The sequence below is a fragment of the Microcaecilia unicolor genome, chromosome 5 (assembly GCF_901765095.1).
Source record: "Microcaecilia unicolor chromosome 5, aMicUni1.1, whole genome shotgun sequence".
Classification (NCBI taxonomy): domain Eukaryota; kingdom Metazoa; phylum Chordata; class Amphibia; order Gymnophiona; family Siphonopidae; genus Microcaecilia; species Microcaecilia unicolor.
Genome location: NC_044035.1, coordinates 150714667 through 150738364, shown reverse-complemented (window position 1 = coordinate 150738364; position 23698 = coordinate 150714667). Strand labels below are relative to the sequence as shown.

The window sequence follows — 23698 nt, the reverse complement described above, 5'->3', positions numbered from 1 at the left end:
AAAATTATCCCCCAATATTCAGTACCGGTGCCCGGACATGGCCCTGGCACTGAATATTGGGGGATAATTTAGCCGGTGATGATCAGCGTTTAAAAAACGCTGACGATGCCAGCTGAATATTGGGGGGATAGGCTAAAATACCTAAAAAATAATTGAAGCACATATAACCATCAAAGACACTAAAGTGTCACCATTGCCTTAAAATTAAGGCACTGGTGCTCCATTGGAGTACATATTGTACTTTAATCTGATGCCGCCTAATGTACTAATTTGAGGCTCTAAGATATGAAACATCACATGATGCGTTTCCAAAGGTAAGCATAGGACTGAGACAAAATGCACTAATAGAGCATCAAACAAAAGCCTTTGTTTGCTGATTATTATATATGCTTAAATTATTTTTTAGGTATCTTAGCCTATATGTTTACTGGTTTTCTTTCTCTTATGGTCCACCAGCAGGTATGTATCCTGTACATTCTATTTCTTTTGACTTAATGCATTGCGTTCACACTTTGTCACTTTCATTGCACCAGTCTAACAGATACTGTGTCATAATTACATCATTTACTTCACATATTTAATAGATATCAAGCCACATCACATTCACATTTTTCTTTTACAGTTGTTATCAATATTTTTCTTCTCTCTGCTCTTGAATTTACCAATGCGTTTCATTTTTAATGTCTCTACCATTCTTACTTTCTCTACACTTGATTTTCACGTCTTTTTGCATTCTTTTTTTCATACATATTTTTATATTTCTTTATAGTTTCTTTCATCTTTTGTGTGTGTGTGTGTGTGTGTGGGTGTGTAGGGGAGAGCTATATTGTAATCCACAGCCAAGGCTATCCCGCGCAACCTCTTCGCTTTTACAGTCTGGAGGTTTCCCCCTAAGCAGTCCCCTGCTTGGGACTAAGACTCCTAGGTGGGTGTGGCCCCCCCAGTGCGTCCCGGATTCCACCACCACTTCCCCCACTCAGCTTCAAACTCCCTCTGAAAATCCCTCTCTCTCTCCCTTCTCCTTTCCTACAGAAGGGAAGGAGAGTCTCTGTGCGCACTTCTCCCCCCCTTTTCTCTCAGGTTCCTTCAACTTTCCTGATTAGGGAGAGAGTCAGTGTTGCAGCACAAACCCCCAATTTAAATAGTTCACTTTTATCACAGCACAAACCCCAATTTAAACAGTTCACTTTTCTGCTTCAACCTTTCCCCCCCCACCCCACCCCGTCCATCTATTACCAGGCCAGGGGAATGCAAGGGTCCCACCCTTTCACTGTCACACCAACTCTTGACAACCTCCTACTTGACCCTGGTTGAAACATTTGTTCCTTAATTCCTCCTCTGATGCAGCCACCTTCTGCCCCCCTGCATCAAGCCAGAGAACCAGGCTGCCATCTGCCCTCTTAACTCTCTACCTTTAGCTATGGCAAGAGCTGAGTTATCCATGGGCTCCTCTTCCAGGCTCTCCTCTCTCTCTTTCTCCTCTCCGTCCCCTGCTTGCCAATCCATGGATTCTTCTACCTTGCCCCCTCCCAGCTGCTCTTCATTCCCCTGATTGAACTTACTCAGAGTCTCCTCCTTCCCCTTAGCCCTCTGGGACTGGTAGTGTGAATAATTCTTACTTGCTCTACTCTGTGTCTCCCTCAGGGGCTGCTCGAATTGTAGTCCCTGGCTCTACTTGGTGTCTCCCTCAGGGGCTGCTGGGAAGGGTAGTCCCTGGCTCTACTCTGTCTCCCTTAAGGGCTGCTGGGAATTGTAGTCTTTGGCTCTCACTATTTCTCGGAGGAAGGTGACCAACTGCTGTCCCTAACATGCTGGATCCTTGGGGACTGGAATCTACGGCGACCACCCCTACGGGTGGACTCAGGGCACCCCGAAGGAGCCCTTCTCTCCCCTTCCCTGGCCATTTTCACTCTATGTCCTCGAACTTTTCACAATATATATATGAGGACTCCTGAGGAAGGCTATGAAGCTGAAACGCGGCCTGTGTTGAGTCAAGTCTAAGTCTGGAATTGTGGAACTTGAGTCAAGTCTGGATTTCTCTGGAACTGTGGATTTTTATCAAATTCTGCTTAGGAATGTGGTTTATATATTAAAGTCACTTTGCATCGCCATTTGTGTCATCCTGCTGCTTTATCACCTCCACCTCTGTGGTTCTCCACTGCTTACTTTGTGGAAGTGTTGGTCTCCCCCTTTTTAAACTCATGATCCTACATTTTGCACCAGTGATTATTGGGGGGGGGGGGGGGGGGGGAAATTGCATTTATTTCTCCAGTATTAAAAACCACCTCAAAACTTCTCCTGAATTGGCTCTTCCTGGACTTACAGTTTTTAAGAAAGCTGCTTACTTATACTTAGATGTATAAATGCAGGCGCTTACATTTGTAGGCTGCAAAATTGGTACAGGTACAGAGACAAAAGTGATCCTGCTCTTTTTATAGAAGTATTTTTTTGTAAAATAACTGATCCTTCTGTATATGTAGCCACAGACGTTTATTTCCTGCAGTCTTACAGATATTTTACAAAAGTCATTATGTTCAGCAAGCCTTTTGTAAAATACCTTGCTAACTGAATACATCCTATCTTGGATATGCCTGTTTCTGTCTATACTTCATTCTACTATTCCATCAATATACTCATTCAAGAAACAGTCCACTGAGTTCGGGAACTATAGTGTTCTTAAAAGGATCTATCAGATCAGTGCACCTTCCCATAATAAGGCTAAATGAGCCTAGCATATATCTGAAAAGGGGCGTAGCGCAATCCTCATCAATCCTTAAAGATATTTACTCCAATTTTTTCCGTTTTTAATTTTAAACAACTTTTATATTTTTTCTTTCAGTTATTTCACACAGCATTTTCTTAATATATTAAGGTACTTAGCTTTTAACTTTCAATTTAGCAGTTTTAGCTTTTCATTATATTCATAGACTGGAGGTCTCCAGTCTATGAATATAATGAAAAGCTAAAACTGCTAAATTGAAAGTTAAAAGCTAAGTACCTTAATATATTAAGAAAATGCTGTGTGAAATAACTGAAAGAAAAAATATAAAAGTTGTTTAAAATTAAAACGGAAAAAATTGGAGTAAATATCTTTAAGGATTGATGAGGATTGCGCTACACCCCTTTTCAGATATATGCTAGGCTCATTTAGCCTTATTAGGGGAAGGTGCGCTGATCTGATAGATCCTTTTAAGAATACTATGGTTGCCAAACTCAGTGGACTGTTTCTTGAATGAGTATATTGATGGAATAGTAGAGTGAAGTAGAGCATTTATTAAACAGGTTGATTGTGAGCTCCCTTCCACGTAAATAATTTGGTGCCTATTGACTATTTGTTTCTGTCTATATGCATACTTGGGCTTATAGTATTCTACAAAACTATATATCACATGCAATTATGTTCATTATAATGGGAGAGCACCTGCTATAACTAATGTAATTGTCCACTGCAACCACAGAAGTGGAATGTGCCAAGTTAATCATCTTTGTTCCAAGTTCAATTTGCTGAATCAAAACTATCAATTAGATCTTCATTCTGGTGAGAGAAGCCAAGCTGGCTCAGATTCAATAGAAGCGAAATCAAGTTAGGGTCATATAATTTGAACTAAACTGAGTCCCTAGTTTGGATGAATTTCAAGTTTAATCACTCATTGCTACTCTACATAAAAGCATATCTCCAGGAGGCAAAAGGGAATGCACCTCGGTGATTGCAGATTTAGAACTGCTCCAGCCCAATATGGTTAAAAAAATGTTCTTTTTATTACATTTTTTCACAATACCTTAGCTACTTAGGTAAGCCACGGCACTCTCCATGGGTTGTCCCAGCCTCACCTGGTAAGATGCTTGTGTGAAGATGGGATTGTTGTCATTGATATCCACAATCTGTAGGTACACTGGGACCTCAGCTGATTTCCGGGGAGACCCATTATCGGAAGCCCTAATGGTGAAATTCAGCCACTGCACCTGTTCATAATCCACTGTTCTGTTTGCAATGATCTTTCCTGAGAAAAAAAAAGCAAATTTCACAGGAGAATCAAAAGCATAAGTCATTGCTTTACTATCACTGACTCTCAGAATCATGGAAATGAGGATTAGAATATGACCGTTTCTGTCTATTATCATAGCAGAAGAAACAAAGTAGGGAACAGTAGGAGAGAGGAGTGATAATAGGCACATAATAGCAGCAACTGAAACAAGGGAGCTGGAAGAAAGAAACTTTCATATTTTTAGCATATCTGGAAGATATCAGTTCAGAAACTATGCTTAGTGCCCAAAAATCATATTATTTTGTGCCGGCTTTTCTCTTGACTTAGTAAACTCCTCTGTTTATTCCATTGTACTTTCTATTACTACATCGCACTGCCGGGGCTCCCAGGCACCTCTCGTTGTATAGTCACTGCAGGGCTGGCTTAACCATTAGACCCAGTGAGACACTGGCTCAGGGCATTATCGATAAAGGGAGCTACAATCCCCAGTATCTGATGTCACCTGGTCTAATGGTTAAGCTTTCTCTTCCCCATCTATCCCCTTTTCCCACCTCCCACCCCAGTCTTTTTCTCTCCTCCCTCTGCACTGCTTCCCTGCCAGCTGGCATTGCTCCTTGTTCTCTTTCCCCCTCCAGAGTCAAATAAACTGTATGTGAATTACCGGCAGCAGCAGCCTGAAGATAGGCTGCCTTTGCCCATGGTTTCCCTCTGCTGTGTCCCATCCAAAGGAAATCAGGAGATCAGAGGAAGCGAGATGCCTGGGCAAAGGCAGGCTGTTTTCAGACTGCTGCTGCGGGCAACTTGCACACAGTTGACAGGACTAGGGGGGATGGGGAGATAGGAGGAGCAGTGCCAGATGTGTGGAGTAGTGAGTGGGAAGGGAAGGAGAAAGACACTGAACTGAAAGAGGGAGGGAGAGATGCTGGACATTTGAGTGGTGGTGGTAGGGGAGCACCCTAATGCAAGCTACCTCAGAGCGTCAGAGTCCCTTGAGCTCTGAGTCACTATCTTGTGTTTTTTCATTTTCTTACTACCTCACCTCCTAATGTGTATTACTGTATAATTTACTTTTTTTCCAACAACTTGCTTCACAAAATCATTTCACTATTAAGTTTTCAAATGCCAAATCAAAAGACAAATTTATGGACTGATAATTAAACCTTTATAACAGTGGTTCTCAACCTTTCTGCTTTACAATTCACAGCTGAACAAAATAACTAAATATTTTTTTTCTTACATTTGTACCCCGCACTTTCCCCACTCATAGCAGGTTCAATGTGGCTTACATATTATATACAGGTACTTATTTGTACCTGGGGCAATGGAGGGTTAAGTGACTTGCCCAGAGTCACAAGGAGCTGCCTGTGCCTGCAGTGGGAATCGAACCCAGTTCCCCAGGACTCATTGTTGACATTGTTTAGTGTGGATTTGCCAACTATTCAATCCTATATCAGAAAGCTATATGCAACACATCTGTCCCAGATTTCTTACTTCATATGAAACATATATTCAAATTCTGGTGTCACCTCAGTAACAGCAACACAAAATCCCTTCATTGCCAGATACTGTGAGCAACATAAAACTCTGCAAATATGCTACTGAAACTATGTAGCAAACAGAACTTTTTATTGACAGCAGACCTACAACATTTTCATTTGGGGCTGGTGGCAGCAGTTATATCATTGGGGTAGTTGGAAAGCGGAACTAGGGACTAGTTATAGGGATTTCAAGAACCAGGATCTCTGATCTCCCCAGCATGCAGGATAGATGGTTTCTAAGGAAAGCCCATGCTTGTAGTCTATACCAAATTTTTTTTGTGACACACGTCCCACCACTTCAGGACACACTGGTCGCTGCTTTAGAAGCATTTTGAGTCATTATTATCTTTCATTTATGATGGTCTTTTGAAATTGCACAGCATTGATTATCAGTTCCATGGCAGATGCAGCTTCTGCATGTGCTGTGTGCGAGTACTCATGCACTTCACAGCTTCATCCCTGCTCTGTCCAAAGTAGGAATGCCTACGTATAGTACTCATAAAAGCATGCATGCTCCTGTCTGCATATGTACTTCCCTATATTACTCTATTTTATAACAGCCATTTTCCTCTTTTCAGAGATGTTTTACAGCTTTCTGAAATTACCTCCATAGAAATTAGCATTCAAAAACTACCGACATTATCAGGAAAAGGAAAGAGAGGGAGGAAAAGGCATAATGCTCAAAATGCACTTGCTGGAGGAAGGAAGGGATGGGGGACATGATAGCTGGTAAGACCTAATTTCTCCTGATTTATTTTCCTTTAGTCCCTCCAGACCAGCACAGACTGATAGGTTATGCACTCCCAGCAGATGAAAACTGAGAACACCGAGTCAAGTAACCCTATAAGTAATCTGTGCAGTGTCTCTAGAGTCAGTCCCCAATGGTCAAGCAGATCCCTCAGAGACAAAACACCAACTCAACTAAGTATTCCCTCTAAATGTTTCAAACTCTCTGAACTCACTGTAAGACCTCATACTGCTGCTGCATTCACTATTCCTATTATCATTATCAGTAGTGATCAAACTTTTTTTCCTTTTATATGAAGCTGACACTTGAGAATCTCCTAAGCTAAAATCTTCTGCACTGCAAAACCAACTCCTTGTAGCCCCGAGTGCAAGACCATGAAGGAAAAGAGAGAACTAATCCCTTAAACGAACAGAACAAATAGAGCTGAATAGGGCAAGCTCTATCCGTCTGTGCCCTCTAGACCGGCACAGAGGGATTGGAAGTACCAAAGCAGTGAATATTAAGGGTGGGATCCCTGCAGGCTTGATTCCTACACATGAGCACTGAAGGTGGCATTCTGATGTGCCTGCAAAACTATGCAATGAGAACCACATACCTGCTTTGCAAATGTTGAGAGGGGGCACACCTGAATATTCCACTAAAGAAGCCACCTGGCTCCTAATGGAAAGAGCTTTAAGAAATGGCAGAATTGACTTCCTGCTATCACTTCCTTCATCCATTTGATAGTCGTAGCCATAGAGGCTGCCTTGCTCTTCCAATGGCCACCCAACATCACAAACAGGCAGTCTGAGTGCTGGAACTCCTAAGTTTTTGCCACACGCAAGTGCAGCATCCTCTTTACATCTAGGCAATGCAAATGCCTTTACTCCTTCAATCTATCATGCTTTCCTAGAACTGACAGCACCACTGACTGGTTGATGTGAAAATTTGTCATGACTTTGGGAAGGAAGGTTGGTGCAAGTCTCAAAATCACCTTTTCTTTAGAAAATAGCAAGATTGGCTCCCTACCACAAGAGAGCTTTCAACTCCAAAATCCATCTCTCTAAAGCTATTGCAACTAGAAAAACCATCTTCAAAGTAAAATCTTTAAGAGTATAGGCAGCCAAAGGCCTTCACCAAAACCAACATGATGAGGTTAGAATCCCATGAAGGGCACCGAAGAGGACAGAGGAGGTGCACACTATGGAAAAAAACATGCCAGAGCTGCCACCTACTACTACTTATCATTTTTATAGCGCTACTTCACGTACGCACCTGCACCTTAAGGCCAAAGCGTGACCTTTGCCCAAACTGATCTGCAAAAAGTATAAAATATGGAGCAATGCCACCTTCAATGGGTTATTATCCAGACAGCGTTATTTACAAGAGTGTAGTAAAGAAGAGATGGTGGAACATGTCCCGTGTGGGATGTGTCAGTGGTGTCCCCATGCCCTCACTGGGCTGCTATAGAAAGACAAACGCACAGGTTTAATCATACAAGCCAGGGGAAAGACCACATGTAATAGTTCTGATGTGGTATACATAATACAGTGCCCGTGAAACCTTGTATATGTCGGGCATAGCAGTAGACCAATAAAGATACGGTTGAATGAACACATATCGAGAATAGTTACTAAAACAGAGCAGGCCTCCTTGGTTTCACACTGGTTGCTGAAACATCATTCTGTATCTGACCTTTATTGGCAAGTCATTGATCATATTAAGATAGGGTGGGAGGGAGGAAATTAACGAGTATTTGATTGACTATAAAGAGCAAGAATGGATTTTCAAATTGAATACAGCGGCCACTAGTGGGCTTAATATGGAAGTAGAATGGATGACATTAATTTAACGGGTCCTGTGATAGGTCGGATTCCCGTCAGCTATTCGGTATTAAAGGTCAGCAGAAATATGCTGCCGCCATCTTGTTTATAGTTGGCGAATGTTGGCAAGATGAGCGGAGGCAGGTCATTTTAGAAGCTGGGTTACTATAATATGAATATACCAATAAGAGTTTGGGTTTTTAAAATTGATATACCCTTTTTATTTCTAGGGTATATCAATTTCCTTGATAAAGCGACTTAGTGAAACACATGCCGTGTTGGAAGAGAGCCCCTATGTTGACTAGACTAAAAAACATTTTTCAAAGATCAGTATATTAAGAATTTATTAACATAATTAGAAGAAGTATCGAATAAGTCTATTTACACTTCAATAAGATTTTGTAATACACTAATAACACAGGAAGGTGGTGGCCAAAGAACTGGTGAGGATTGGAATATGTAAGTCACTGTGTACAAGGAGATTTAACACAGTGCGTTACCGCTGAGGTTCATCGACTGATTCTTCACTGTTGTTTATTTGTCTGGATTATATGGAGGTCTATGAAGTATAGTAGACATCCTAAATTGTAGTAAATTTCAAAAAGATGCATATGGAAAGAGGGTGGGGTCTGAGTGTGTTTGGGGCAGGACTTAGACGGGACCAGAACATAAACATGCATGCTTCCTTTCAGAAGGGGAAAACACATCTATGTCCAAAAAGATGGAAGTCGAGATCTACACCTTCTCCCCAGGATATCTAGGTTTCAGAAAAGCGCTTATTTCGTGTAGAGCTCCACCGGAAGGAATAAGGGAAATCACCTCCTTAATCCCCCAATGTTTTTTGTCCCCCTCAAAAGTGACACTGGTCAAAGATAGTGGGCCCTGTGACTGTATGTTTCTGAACTGGCTAACATACATATGAATGTGCTGGCATATGAACATGTGTGATCTGAAAAATTGGCACATGCTGATTTTTGTTGTTCTTTTATGATTGTTGATATTTAAGATGTTTATGCTTCTGAAATGGATGTTCTTGCCACACGTATCTTGTGCATGAATGTCCATTTCATTAAGTATCTTAGAACAGACTCTAAGGCAGATCCTCTTCTAAAATATTAACAGAACTTGGCTCGCCCCGACCCAGACATCTCAATTCACATTTGCACATCCTTTGCAAAATGCTGCTCCACACATATGTACTGTATACTGTCATATATGTATTAAAATGCCTTTATAAAATTACCCCAGAGGCAGTAAAAAATACTGTGACAGAATTCAAGGCATGCTTGGGACAGATTGAGGACAGTAGTACAACAAGGTTTGGAAGGCTACAGTATTGCAAACAAGCCAGCGTTCACTCTCTTGAAACAAAGGCAAGGGGAGGAGTCATAACAAGAAAGCAATGGGCAGATAAAGGAGGCACAATCTAGCATAACTGCAGGCCACGGGGTAGCTCAGTTGGAACCAGCATATAGCTCCTCAGGAACAAACTGAATGCATGCTAGCTGATTGATGGTAGTCAGGTACTGTACCATCCAGCAAGGTTACACAATCTAGGTGATCTTGGCAATTGTTAAGACTATTACAAACTTATTGGTAAGAAAGTGGGACTGAGGAGGACAGGGAAGGGTTCTGAGTGTTGAAGTAAGTGTAGGATGGTAGATTACCAAAAAGGACGATAACAGAACTGACTTGGATAAGAAGCAATAGCCAACGACTGGTCACATTTCTATGGCTGATTTATTTATTTATGTATTCTTGTATCCCATTATTATCCAAAAACAGGTTTTGGTTCAAAGTGGCTTACAGTTGGGTACAATTACAGAATGTATTACAGTTAGAATGTGGTTTAGAACAACATTAGTTTATGTAGATTTTTTTTGTTACATTTGTACCCTGTGCTTTCCCACTCATGGCAGGCTCAATGCAGCTTACATGGGGCAATGGAGGGTTAAGTGACTTGCCCAGAGTCAGAAGGAGCTATCTGTGCCTGAAGTGGGAATTGAACTCAGTTCCTCAGGACCAAAGTCCACCACCCTAACCACTAGGCCACTCCTCCACTAGAAGCTTTTAAAACGTACATCTTCAGTTCTTTTCTGAACTGAAGATAATTAGTGATGCTTCTTGTAGCCTTGGGTATTGAGTTCCACCATTTGGAACCCAGATAAATGAGTCCAGCTGTGTAGAAGGTTTTGTAAGTTATGTTTCTGCAGTTGGGTAGGTGAAAAAGTAGGTAGCCTCTGGTTTCTGGTTTTGCATTTCTTGGGAATAGTCCATACTGAATGCACTTTGTTTATTTATTAGTCGTCTATGCTGAACTGTGTCAAAAGTTAAAATCTAAATACATCACATGTAGCACACTCCGTCGATCCAGCTTTTTGATCACCCATTCAAAAAAATTAATCAGATTTGTCTGACAACACCTGTCTCTAGTGAAACCATGTTGCTTTTGGTCCTGTAATCTGTGCCCCCGAGAACATCTATATGTGATTTTTTTTGGCGGACATACTTGTATGCTTGTATATGGCTACTCAATTTTATAAAAGCACTTTTTGCGTCTACAACAGACTCTAATGGAAAGACCTTTATACAATTATACTCTATAAATTAGACTAAGTAAATGGTGCCCAAATTTGATCGCCAAAAAAATGCATACTGAGGGCTATTCTATAAATGGCACTCCGAGTTGGGCACCGTTTATAGAACAGTGCATAGCACTAGGATCCACATCCAATTCTGAGTGTCCATTAATGTTTAAAACACCAAAAAATGAAAATGCAGAGAAGTGCAATTGTTCATAGAAATGCAGTCCACTGAATCATGGTATTTAACCCCTGAGGTTATATAGTATTTAATCGGTGAATCCATCGTTGTTCCTGCTGAAATAGCATTTTATCTCTATCTACTCCACGTTCATCCCGACTTAAATGCATGATAATCCATCAACGAAAGGTTTCAAAAGGATGTTTTAACTGTGTGCAATGTGTTACAAGAGGCGCTCTGGGTTTCTTATTCTTGATGTACGATTTATGTTCACTCAATCTAGTTTTAAAACTTATTGTAGTTTTACCAATGTATAACTTATTGCATGAACATTGGAGCTCATACACCACATCAGTTGTACTACAAGAGGTAGCGCTCCGCAACTGATATGTCCTGCCATTGTTTGGATTAATGAATTGTGTACATTCCATTGTCAAATCACAAAAGGAACATTGCATGCATTTTCTGTACCCTGGTGTACCTGCAGACATGCTGAACTCTGTCTTCGGTAAAGCTGCCGGGCTTAACATTTCTTTCAAGTTAGGATCCATGGAAAACGCTATTCTTAGAGATTTGTCATTTTTTGGTATTTTAAACATTAATGGACAATTAGAGGTGACATCATCACGCATTTCTCTTGATTCATTTACATCTGATATGCATTATGACAATATGCCCAGTGATTGGATCCTGTGGGACAGCGTCCTTTAAATAGTAGGTGCCATTTTGAGAGCTCACGCTGCCAAATTGCATAAAGAACAGAGCATAAGAGGCATGTGTTTTTCTCTTTTGAACAATTCCTTTTTTTTCTCTTTTCATTTTGTTTTTCTTCTCATATGGAAGTATTTATTTGAATTCCAGATCGTCATGACAAGAGGTGAGGTCTCCGGATGAAGCCATAGTGAAATGGGTCCCTGTAGGGACCTCTACCCAGGAGTTCAGAGCATTTATATACAAAAAAAGCAGCTGTTGATCATTTTAAGCCATTTAGAAGCTATGTAACAATTTACTATATACAGTTGTTGAATGAAAGTATATATTTTTTTGTTTATTCAACATCGGTGGAAAGGAGGTTTTTAGACCAATGATGACTTGTTTGACCAATCATATACATAGGAAATAATCAGTTCCAGGAATGGGTTTAAGGTCTAAATGAGTTCTTTTCCTTCTAATTTTTATTTTTACATTTAGATTAATAAAACATTGAGAAGAGTAAAAGGTTTGTAATCAAGATACCATGCAAGATTTATAGAGGTACTCTACTGCTTGTACGTATGGTAACAAGATCCATAGTAGATTTGGTTGTTCGAACTTTTCTTTTTTCAGCCTTTTTACCCACTGTGGTAAAAAGGGCCTCAGCACATGGCAAAATGGCCGCCACCGCTAGAGCAGGGCCCTTCTTACCACAGCTTAGTAAAAGGGCCCCTAAAAGATTTACGCACGCATCTTTGTAAAATAGTTCTTAGCAAGATATGCATGTAAATCCAAGTTGTTGCCAATTATCACCAATACCCAATTATTGGCACTAATTGTCTCATTACTCAATTAAATTGTGAGCGCAACTTTGGGCGCCATATATAGAATCCGGGGTATATGTCTCTATACAGTGGAGTGGAGGAGTGGCCTAGTGGTTAGGGTGGAGGACTTTGGTCCTGAGGAACTGAGTTCAATTCCCAGCACAGACAGCTCCTTGTGATTCTGGGCAAATCACTTAACCCTCCATTGCCTGCCACATTGAGCCTGCCATGAGTGGGAAAGCGCAGGGTACAAATGTAACAAAAATAAATATATTTGATATTCAGTAAACAAGTTATAATAACAATAATCATTAAACTAAGGGTTAGGTTTACTAAAGGCATCACTGCATTACCACATGCTAATACTCATTAGGGATGTGTATTCATCTGAAATGACATGGGAAATGTCAATGGTATTTGCCATGTTGTTCCTTGCCTGAAATGACAGAAAAAAACTCAGAAATTTGGTTTTGTTCATATGCTATTAATAGTGCACATACTTCCAAAAGAGTGCCCAATTTTCGTAAAGAGAGTGCCCTGCTCACAAATAGTGCGCCCTCTTTCGAAAGAGTCCACACTCCTGATGATATGATACTGCTCCTGTTCTTCTATTACTACTACTACTACTACTATTTATAATTTCTATAGCGCTACTAGACATACGCAGCGCTGTACACTTGAACATGAAGAGACAGTCTCTGCTCGACAGAGTTTACAATCTAATTAGGACAGACAAACAGGACAAATAAGAGATAAGGGAATTACTAAGGTGGGGATGATAAAATAAGGGTACTGAACAAGTGAGTAAGGGTTAAGAGTCAAAAGCAGCATAAAAAAGGAGGGCTTTTAGCCTAGATTTGAAGATGGCCAGAGATGGAGCTTGACGTACCGGCTCAGGAAGTCTATTCCAGGCATATGGTGCAGCAAGATAAAAGGAATGGAGTCTGGAGTTAGCAGTGGAGGAGAAGGGTGCAGATAAGAGAGATTTACCCAGTGAACGGAGTTCCCGGGGAAGAGAAATATCGCAGAAAAACCCTGAACAAAATGAAAATTCCCCTTAACCACAAAAGAAACAATATAAAATGAAAATTGTTGGACTGCACACCCCTAATATTGGTTGATGTACATTATTTACTGCAGGTCCCATTTTAAGCAATGAAATTCATTGCCTAATAACATGTGTTTAATTGCATTAGCAGGTGTAAATACCATCATGCTGTTTATTAAATGCAGCCTTTAAGTTGCTTATATACACTTGTATCTATTTCCCACGCTTTATAGAAATAAAGGGTTCATTCAAGATTAAGTGATTCCTTACACTGACATACCTGCCATAGGGTCTTCAAGTTGGACAAATCCTGCTGGTGTGACATTCAGTAGTGAGTACGTGATTTGTCCATTTGGACCTTTATCCGGATCCACAGCTGATACGGAAAGCAGTGTTGTCCCTGGGGTGGCACCTTCCAAAATTCTATCAGCAAATTGAGTCACCCCAAAAGGGCGGAAGCGAGGGGCATTGTCATTGACATCCAGGACATTCACTGTCAGCTTAGCTGTTAGTCAACCAAGACAAAAGGCAAAAGACAAGTAGAGGAAAGAGAAAAAAGAAGACAAGAGAAGAAGGTACCAGCAACAAAGTGTACAAGAAATGGAATAAAAAAAAAAAAAAGGAAAATAACAAGAAGACATAAATGAGAGAGAAAGAACAAGATTGCATTAGCTTAGACCTACAAATCAATGAAAAATGCTTAGAAATCAGAAACAGGTTTATTTTATAAAGGCAGGTTGAAAACTTACCTCCTAATTCAATTCTATAAAAGTCACCAAAAACTGTGCGCACAAGTTAATCGAATAACGAGCTAATTGGCACTAATAATTGGCTTTTTAACAAGCGACTATTGGCATTAATTAGATTTAATTGGAATTTACACGTGAGTTAAAAAAGGGGCGCAGAAATGGGAAGGTCATTGGTGGAACAGGGGCGTTCCTAGCATTTACGCACATTGTTATAGAATAAGGGGGGGGGGATACGCACCCAATTTAGATGCATACGTTTGCACCATGTTTCAGTTGGTGCAAATGGCCGCACCTAAAGTTTGGCATGATTCCCGGCTATAAGCCCTATTCTATAAACCACACCAAACTTTAAGCGTGGCTTACAGAATAGCTTTTTCTTGTGTGCCATTTTTTCAGCACCATATATAGAATTCACTCCTAAAAGGATGATTCTACAATTGAGGAAATTTATGTGCCCCTTGCATGCATAAATGTATAGAATACTAACATTTAAGTGCGGTTTAGGTGTACACTTACCTGTGAAAATACCAGCAAGGCACCTAAGAACTATAATGGTATGTATAAGCATTAGCTCTGCTTTAACCCAGTTTTATCAGCCAATCAATGCTCAAATGGTTCCAGCGTGCTGAAATCATTATCACAGACCATATTAAAGTGCATTTAAATGCATGTTAATGTCATCAGTAATTACCCTGCAGCCATGTGTGTTTAGCACAGGAAACGTTTCACCAGATCTGGGGCAGTATAGAAGGGTTGGTTGAGAGGAGAGGTGTCCTAGTGGCACCTCTTCTCTCCCTCCAACCCGATTACCCTGCCCTGAACTGCTTTGTGCACTGACTCCAACCTACCCAAATACCCCCATACCCAACTTATAAATTCTGCCCCCTCACAACCCGCCCCACCTCCTTTTCCCCTAATATTAACAAAATGCCCTGGTGTTACTACTACTACTAATCATTTCTATAGAACTACTAGATGTACACAGCACTGACCAGATGTACGCAGTGTTCCAGAGGCCCCCTAGACTCTCTCCTGACCCAACCCCCCTTTCCCTAACAGTAAAAAATACGCTGGTGGTCTAGTGGCCCCATGGCCTGGCCCCCTCTCAACCTAACCCCCCTTCCATTAATATAAAAAAATGCCCTGGTGGTCTACAGGACCCCTGCCCCCTCTCTCTAACAGCCCCCCCAAAGTCCCAAAACAATCCCCCGTAGTCTAGCAGGACACTCATCCACCCCAAACTTATCCCCTCCGACCCCATACCTCGAAGGAGGCAGGAGTTACACCCACTTGCTTCTGCCTGATGTATCCCAGGATACACTGGGTGGGCCCTATCTACTATATAAGGGAGGAAAGTTGCCACAATAATTTTTTGCCCTAATTTCACAGTAGAGTGAAGAGTCTGCCACAAATCTTTGAGCATCGGCTCCATAATGTGTAAATACATGGGGGTCGTACACAGGCGAAGCATGAGTGGAACATGGCTGGGGCTTCCAGTTACACACATATCTTAAAGAATACTATAAGTTACCCATGTTCCCTGCCACATTTGGGTGCACACAGTTATGCTGCTGTATGGCTGATGTACCTCTAGGCATATGTTAGGTACGCCGATATAAGCTTATGCTGGTATTCTGTAATAGAACCTGGACGCCCAGGTGCCATTAGGCAATAGGGGGTAAATTCTATAAGTGATGCCTAAATATCGACGCTGAAAATGTTACAAGCTGAGCACTATAAAGGGTATGCTTTATAGAATAGCACTTAGGACATAAACTGTGCCTAACTTTAGGCATCAACAATTACGCCTGCTAAAAGCTGGTATAAATGCCGTCACCTAAATTAGGCGTGGTTCAGCTGAATTCTATATTTATGTGTGTAAAACTGTGGATAGCCCCCCCCCCCCCAAATTTACGTGTGTTAGGATTGTTATAGAATATGATCTGCGCATAAATCCTAACTAAGGCCAAGTAATGCCATGAATTAGTAGTTGGCAGTCAATTATTAGCTCTGATTGGCTTGTTAAGCAATTAGGTTGCACGCGCATGCTGATTTGCAAGTGCAACTTAGTCCTCATTTATAGAATCTGGGGATAGGCTTCTAAGATGTGTAGAATTGCCCCTCTAAGGGAGTAATTCTATAACACAGGCGCTAACATTTATGCCCTGATGTTATTAATAAATCTTTAGAATAATGGCATTTATGTATACACCTATATTCCACCTAAGTGCTATTTTGCAAATGACCGCTGAATTTACATGGCACATATTTGGGTGGGACTCACACACGTGTATCTTATAAAATACTATACGTTTTGCATGTATGCGGCAATTAGGCTTTAACACTTACATCACTTTTAACTGCGTTTCTGAGATTGTATCATCTAGTTTGAAACTTTATCAGCCATTGAGAACATTGAGATCAGCGCAAAAACATTTATTCTTTTCGTCCAGTCCAACACGATGTTGTTGGCCTTAGATTGTAGCATTCCCCTACCCTATGAGAAGAGTAATTCAGAATCTAGCACAATTTAAGAAGGATTTGAAGACTTATCTTTTTCATCAATCATACGGTGCAATGTAAGAGGCTAAATAAGAAAGTTTCCAAGTTTATTTAAGATTTCCTACCCTGCCCTCTGGAGGATCATCAGAGCGGCCTACAATCTATCAAAACAATGAGGAGAAAGAGAGTGCTAAAAATGAGGAGTACAGAGAAAAAGAAAAGAAAGAAAAAGGAGAGAGCAGGAAAAGAAAGCTGAACTACAACAGATGCAATAGGATAGTGGGTAGGGAAAAACATAAGGAAGGGAGAAATCAAAACTCTATAGAATCTCAGGACCCATTGGACTACCACATTAGTTATCATAGGCATCTGCAGAAAGATATGTTTTAAGCTCAGTTTTGAAAGTATCAAGATAGCTGTGGGAGCGTAGAAAATTGGGCAGAGCATTCCAGAGATGAGGGCCTTGAACTGAAAAGATGGAGTTTCTTGCATGTTTGTGGATGATCAGGTGATAGGTAGGGGTGATAAGCAAATTTTGGGAAGAGGATCTGAGAACACAAACTGGACTGTAAGGAGTCAGAAGACAGGAGAGGTAAGGTGGTTCGCTGGAAGTAAGTGTAGAAGAAGTTTATATGTTATACGGTGAGTTGGCTGGATTTTATTCATAGAGGGGTCCTTTTACTAAGGTGCGCTGACAAATGGCCTGCAGTAGTGTAGATGCATGTTTTGGGCTTGAGCAGATTCATTTTTCAGCGCTGGCCATTCAGAGAGATTGGGACTGTTCAGACCCAGGGCAGCAATTGCATTGATTTTACAGTGGTGAGCATCTCCAGATCTTCAGTTGGATGGTAAGGAGCCTTCATGATGCAGCTGAGCTGGGGGTGGGGGGTGGGGGGGGGGGGGGGGAGAGATGCTGCACCTTCTCTTGGCAGTGGGTTGTTTGTGGCACTTGCCCTTAAAAAGAGATCCAGGTGGAGTCAAGATGGTGTTAGGAACACTGACTCTGGTGTCCCCATACCTTTACTTTAATCGTTTGCTATGGGTAAGAGGAGAGGGGGAAAAACTCAGTCCTTTCCCTTAAAGGACCCATCTACTTCTGTATCTGGACCTATCAATTGTCATTTGGTGCTTAGAGAAGCCCAAATACAGTCCAGGGAGCTGTAAACGTTTGGAATCTCTTTGGAGACAGCTGGACCAGAGGACTCTGTGGTCTTGGATGTCAACTTTAGCCCAGATCACTGAACATCCCCACCGCAGCCAGGAACTTCATCGCCTGCAGCCATGGCTCCTGTCTAGCTGAGTACTGATGTTGTTCTCAGTCTGCCAGGCCAAGAAGTATTGTACAGAGCATACTCTCTAGAAGGGATGAGCCTGTGAACCACACCTCCAGAAGCTGCAGCTCATTCAGGTGCTGTTGAAAAGGAAGGATACCCTGGGCTTGCTACTTCAAGAACAGGCTAGAGGTGAAAGCAGGTAGCAGGCATTCAAAGTCAGGAAAAAAAACAGAGGGTGGCTCTTAAAAGAACCTTTGGATGGAGCTGCAGGCAGGAACACAGGAACAAGGCAAGGCAGGAATGAACAGGCAGGAACTCTGGAACAGGACAAGGCAAGAACAGACAGAGAGGGACTCTGGAACAGGGCTAGGCAGGAAGGAAAGCAGGAACAAGGCAGGTAGACAAGAATGTAGATACAAGGCACACCACTGGAGTCAGCAAGACACCAGGAAGCCTGTTGATGAGGCACTGACTTAGAGTAAAATAGTAAAAACAATGTATGATCACCTAAATTTCCGGAAAGAACTAAAAACAAACCTGTTCAAGAAGGCATACCCCACTGACCCAACATAAAAGCCCGAGTACCTGCAACACAACAAAACCAAAGATCCTAATGGACACACCCAAATTTCCCTCTTCCTCCCTAACTTCCCTAATATATCTACCATACATGAACCTTATTCTATCATAATTGGCGAACGCCATTACGGTACTATTTAAGCCACATTGAGCCTGCAAATAGGTGGGAAAATGTGGGATACAAATGTAACAAATAAAACTTCTTTAAATACTCCTAGGTAGGATGTGATGTCATCAGTTAGGAGTTCCTGGAAACAAGTGAGGGGCATGACAGTAGCCTTTATATAAATAGCGTTATAGAGTCTGATTTAGTATTTTAGGTTGCATTTTAGAGCACAAATACCAGATGAGGGAAGCCTCTGTTTAGTGTTTAATTCCCTCCCTCCATCTTTGATTTACAGGCTCTCCAACCAACTAGAAGGACATAGATTGAAGTAGATTTTTTTTGGCTTTTTTTTTTTTTTTTGAAACAAGTGCTGTGCCTGTTTTACTTATTTTAGGAAAAGGTTTATTTACATTCTAATTTTATATTGCTGGGAAAACTGTTGCTTTATTTCTTTTTCCAAGTTTATTTAGTACTTACTAACCCACCCTTTGAAGACTGTCAGGGTGACTTACAATCTAAAAATGGAAGGGGAGGAGAGATGGGGAAAAACAATGAACAATAGGACAAAAAGACAGGAAACAAAAAGGGTAATCAGGGCAGAAGTGCAATTGTGATAGTAAAGAGGGGGGTGGGGTAAAAACAATAGGGGTACTCCATAGCTAATAGCCGTCCCATAGGGGCAAACGTATAAACAATTATAAGTGTGCAGGATGTGAGGGGAAGAGAGAGCAGGGCGGGCAATGCAGCGGCACCGGAGACCGGTGCTGGATGAAGTCTTCAGCTGACGGGGGTTGGGGACCTCCGCCAGCCAAGGTGTTACAGCGGTGGCAGTGGGCGGCGGAGAGGGTAACAGCAGAGGGGGGTGGCGGCAGAGAGGGGGTGATGGCAGGGTGGTGACCAAAATGTGCCCCCCCACCTTGGGCTCTGGCCCCCTCCCACCTCGAGGTCTGGCTATGCCCCTGCTTTGCATTACTTGTGAAATTAGTGGATGAAGGGAAAATTCTGAATCTTAAAGAACCTCAAGAATCCGAATTGTGTTTGTCTGGGGAACTGGTGTTCCTGAGAGAAGATTGGGAGTGAGTAATGATTGGTTTGGTTCTCATGAGAAAAGAATAACTTTGGATTTAGCAGGATTTAATACCCAATTATTTTCATAAAGCCGGTTAGTAATTGCTGAAAGCTTTTGATTTAAAGAGTTTAATTTGAGGGTAGTGCAGGAATCTAAAAGATAAAGAATCTGGATGTTGTCTGCGTAAACGTACATTGTCAGAGCCAATGTTTGGACCAAAGTCAGGAGAGAGGCAGAAAAATATTGAAAATGTTTTCAATATTTTTCTGGCCCCTCTCCTGACTTTATCCTAAACATTAGGTCTGACAATGAACGTTTACGCAGACAACATCCAGATTCTTTATCTTTTAGATTCCTGCACTACCCTCAAATTAAACTCTTTAAATGTTTATCCCAAACATTGAAGTGTTGGAGAAAGAAGAGATCCTTGTGGGAGCCTAGTTTAATTTTCTCTTTAAGGATCTTCTTTGCTTGCTCCACATTTCTTTTCTGTCTCCGTTTCAAAAGGAAAGGTGACCTATAATCTCTTTTGAAGTCCCCACACTTCTGAGGATTAGACCTCACACAAAAGAAGACAGCTGCTACTTTTAGACTACAGGACAGCTGAGGAAAACTTAGGGACTTTGGTAGGGCTATTCCTGTTTTCTGTTTTCTTTCTTCAGGTGCAAATACTTCTCTAACTGCAGTATGGCTGGGAAACATAGCATCACCAAAGCTGTTGCCCCAGTTACAGTTTCTGCCTCTCTGCAGACAGAAAATGTGATCCCAGGAGAGGGGACTGCTTCTATGTGCAAGATGTCTTCAGCTTGAATCTCTCATGACAGAAGTGAAAGAAATGAAGGAGGACAGGGCTGGTCTTAGGGCGAGGCGACCGAGGCAACCACATAGGGCCTCGCACTCAAGGGGGCCCCGTGCGGCTTGCCTCCGCCCCGCCCCGACCGCCCGAGTTCCAGTCCCCCTCCCTCTGAATTTTAAAAGTTACCTCGTCAGGTTACAGGTAGCGGCAGGAGTGAAAAGCGTGCAAGCTGCTCGGCGCTTCAGGTGCCTTCCCTCTCTCAGATCAGGTCCTGCCCTCATGGAAACAGGAAATGAGGGCGGGACCAGAGGCCCTGTGCTAGTGGCAAGGGCAGGTTTTACTGCATGCCGAGGCCCTTTTTACTGCAGTGGCTGAAAAAAGAAATGGCTATGTGGTAAGATTTCACTTAACGCGTGGCCATGCGGTGGAGAACACTTACCACCACCCACTGAGGTGGCAGTAAGGGTTTCAGCACTGACCTGGTGGTAACCGAGTAATGTGCAGCGCTGCCTGATTACCACCAGGTTAGCACCTGCAGAAATATTTTTAGACTATTTCCGCTAGTACCGTAAATGCCATGCATTGGGGGTGGAACTACCACCGGCGCCCACGTTGGGCCGGTGGTAGTTCCAGCCTGGTGTGCGGTAAGCCCGCAGCGGGCTTACCACTGCTTTCTAAAAGAGCCCCTAAGTAAGTGCATAAGGTTAGGAAAGCAAAATGACTGTCCTAACTTTATGTTCCCTCTGAGCTGAGTGGGAGCCCTCTATCTATAGTCCTGCCAGTGAGGGGTGCTGTCTCACTACCCTGCAGAACTCCAGGGAACCTGCCTGTCCTTAGCGACTGAAGACACAATATTAAAACAGCATCCCCCACTGGCAGCAATGCAGTTAGAAGACTCCCGCTCAGCTTAGAGGGAAGAATGCTGAGTTAACCAGGCATCGGTCTGAATACCAGCAAGTGGCTGGTTAATTCTGGGTTAGTGCACATATCTCAGTGGCGTTCCTAGGGTGGCTGACACCCGGGGCGGATCGCCGATGCGCCCCCCCCCCCCCCCGGGTGCAGTGCGACCCCCCCACCCCTGGCAAAAGGACACTCCCCCCGGGTGCATCTTTACCTGCTGGGGGGGTGCCGCGCGCCTGTCGGCTTCGCTCGTTGCCTGCTCCCTCTGCCCAGGAACAGGGTGTAACCCGTTCCGGGGCAGAGGGAGCAGGGAACGAGCATTGCTGACAGAAGCGCGGCACCCCCCCCAGTGGCGTGCACCCGGGGCGGACCGCCCCCACCGCTCCCCCTTGGTACGCCACTGACATATCTAGATATTCAGTGCTTGGAGCCATGAATATCTGGGGTGAGGTCAGGCCGTGGCTATGAGTGGCCTACATGCCACTTACTGCTGAGGGCTGAATATTACCCTCTTTAGTTATTAAGTACTGCGTCATGTTGTCAGACGTTTCTGGAAATGTGCTCGGTGACGATTTTGATTCATGTTTGATGAACGCTGACATTAAATATTAATATTTTTTCTATTTTTTTTTATACAGATCCGTTTTTGTGTTCAGCATTTGTCTTATATGAATGTTAAATTGCTTCTCTTGGACTAGACAGGGAGAAGGGTAAAAACACAAGAAGAAAGAAGAGCTTTAAAATCAGCATGTGCAGACGTTTCCAACACTGTTACAGAGAAAATTACAAAACAAGGGAGAAAAAATAACAAGTGAAAAACGTAGAGAGAATCAGGCACAGAAAAGATGGCTGGGAAGTTGAACATGACTCTTACAATTTCACTGATATCTCTGAATTTCCCTTCCACAGAAACCAAACGGGAAATTAAAGGAAAGCCTCTAAAGTACACATTACTTTGAAATGCAACTTGATTTTACTTTTTCCACTACATTAGAATTGACTTACCATTTGGCACGCTGACTGAGCGATCAACAATGTCGCTGGCATTATCATGTACAGAAAGGGTGACTTCATATGTGGCTACCAGCTCCCTGTTTAAAGTATTCTTCACCATCACTGCTCCTATGAAACCAGAGAGCACACAGCTACTGATATGCTGTAAATAAGCAGAAGTCTTTTAAAAACTCTTCCATCCCGCACCGCCCAACGTCAAACACAGTGAAGGGAGGGCTAGCATACTGGTGATTTATTTATTATTTTTTTGAAGCGGATTTGTTTTTCCTTTGCCATTTGTTTTATGGGCTTTCAAAAGGATGAATGCAAACAACAAGCTATGGGGCCCTTTTACCAAACTGCAGTAAAAAGTGACTTTAGCGAGTCCTTATGGGGGTTATTCCCACTCGTTAAGACAATTTTTACCACAGGGGTAAAATGGCCAATTTTTCTACTTTATTAATGGCTATGCGTTAATTTTCCCATTAGCGTGTAAGCCCCACCACCACCTATTTTATAGGTGGTAAGGGCTCACACACTAACCACATGCTAATTGGTTAGCGCATGGCAATGTAGCTGCGCTAACCGATTAACACAGAACACGCCCACTATCCTCCCCAGTGCTAAAAAATAAATTTTATTTTTAGTGGGATTGGGGGGGGGGGGGGGGGGGTAACACGCACATACACAAAACTTACTGCGGAATGCACTAAGGCATTTTTTTGCTGGGGTAGGTATAGGTTGGGGAGAGGTAGGGGAGAAAAAAAATGGATGGTTTTCAAATGTTTGTGCATATTTTCAAGCTCACAGTCAGTCTGCAAAAAGCAAAGGTGCAAGGGCCAGGGGTTATTCAAAGTTTCCACATAAGAGAGTGAGGATTGAATTACATAAGCTATGCACATGCAGTTCTTACCGTAATGAGAATATGGTAGCCACCAAGATTGAAAAATGCAATCTCCACATGTACTTTGACTCCCCTAACCTGTCAACACCCCTTTTTTACATGGGTAAATCTGCATATTCTGTAAACAGTATGCATAGTTTTAATTGCACTCAGGATTTTGATTATTGTTCCTATGGGAGCCTGTAGTATTTTTAACTGGGCAGAGATGGTTAATTTTCAGCCAAGCTGGTTTACCTTGCTAAAAAGGCTTTGAAATGTGCCCCCTAAGAACCAAATTCTATAAATAGTGCTGAAAAATTGGCGCTGAAAAAAAGCACATTAAGTGCTTTTCTATAAACGGCTCTGAAAGTTAGGTGCTGTTTATAGAATATGCTTAGTGCCGGGATCTGTGCCTAGCTTCAGATGTGAATTTACATCAAGTAAA

At 42.2% G+C, this 23698-nt stretch overlaps 1 protein-coding gene across 1 annotated transcript in view; it reads right to left on the bottom strand.

The window, feature by feature from the left end:
- The window catches only part of CDH23 (cadherin related 23), a 1475307-nt gene that overhangs the window by 111797 nt on the left and 1339812 nt on the right, over window positions 1-23698 (bottom strand). The window contains exons 46-48 of the mRNA XM_030204991.1: window positions 22383-22499; window positions 13683-13907; window positions 3832-4001 (exon numbers count right to left, since the gene is read on the bottom strand). Coding sequence (XP_030060851.1) covers window positions 3832-4001; window positions 13683-13907; window positions 22383-22499 — 512 coding nt within the window. The remainder of the gene's footprint in view (window positions 1-3831; window positions 4002-13682; window positions 13908-22382; window positions 22500-23698) is intronic.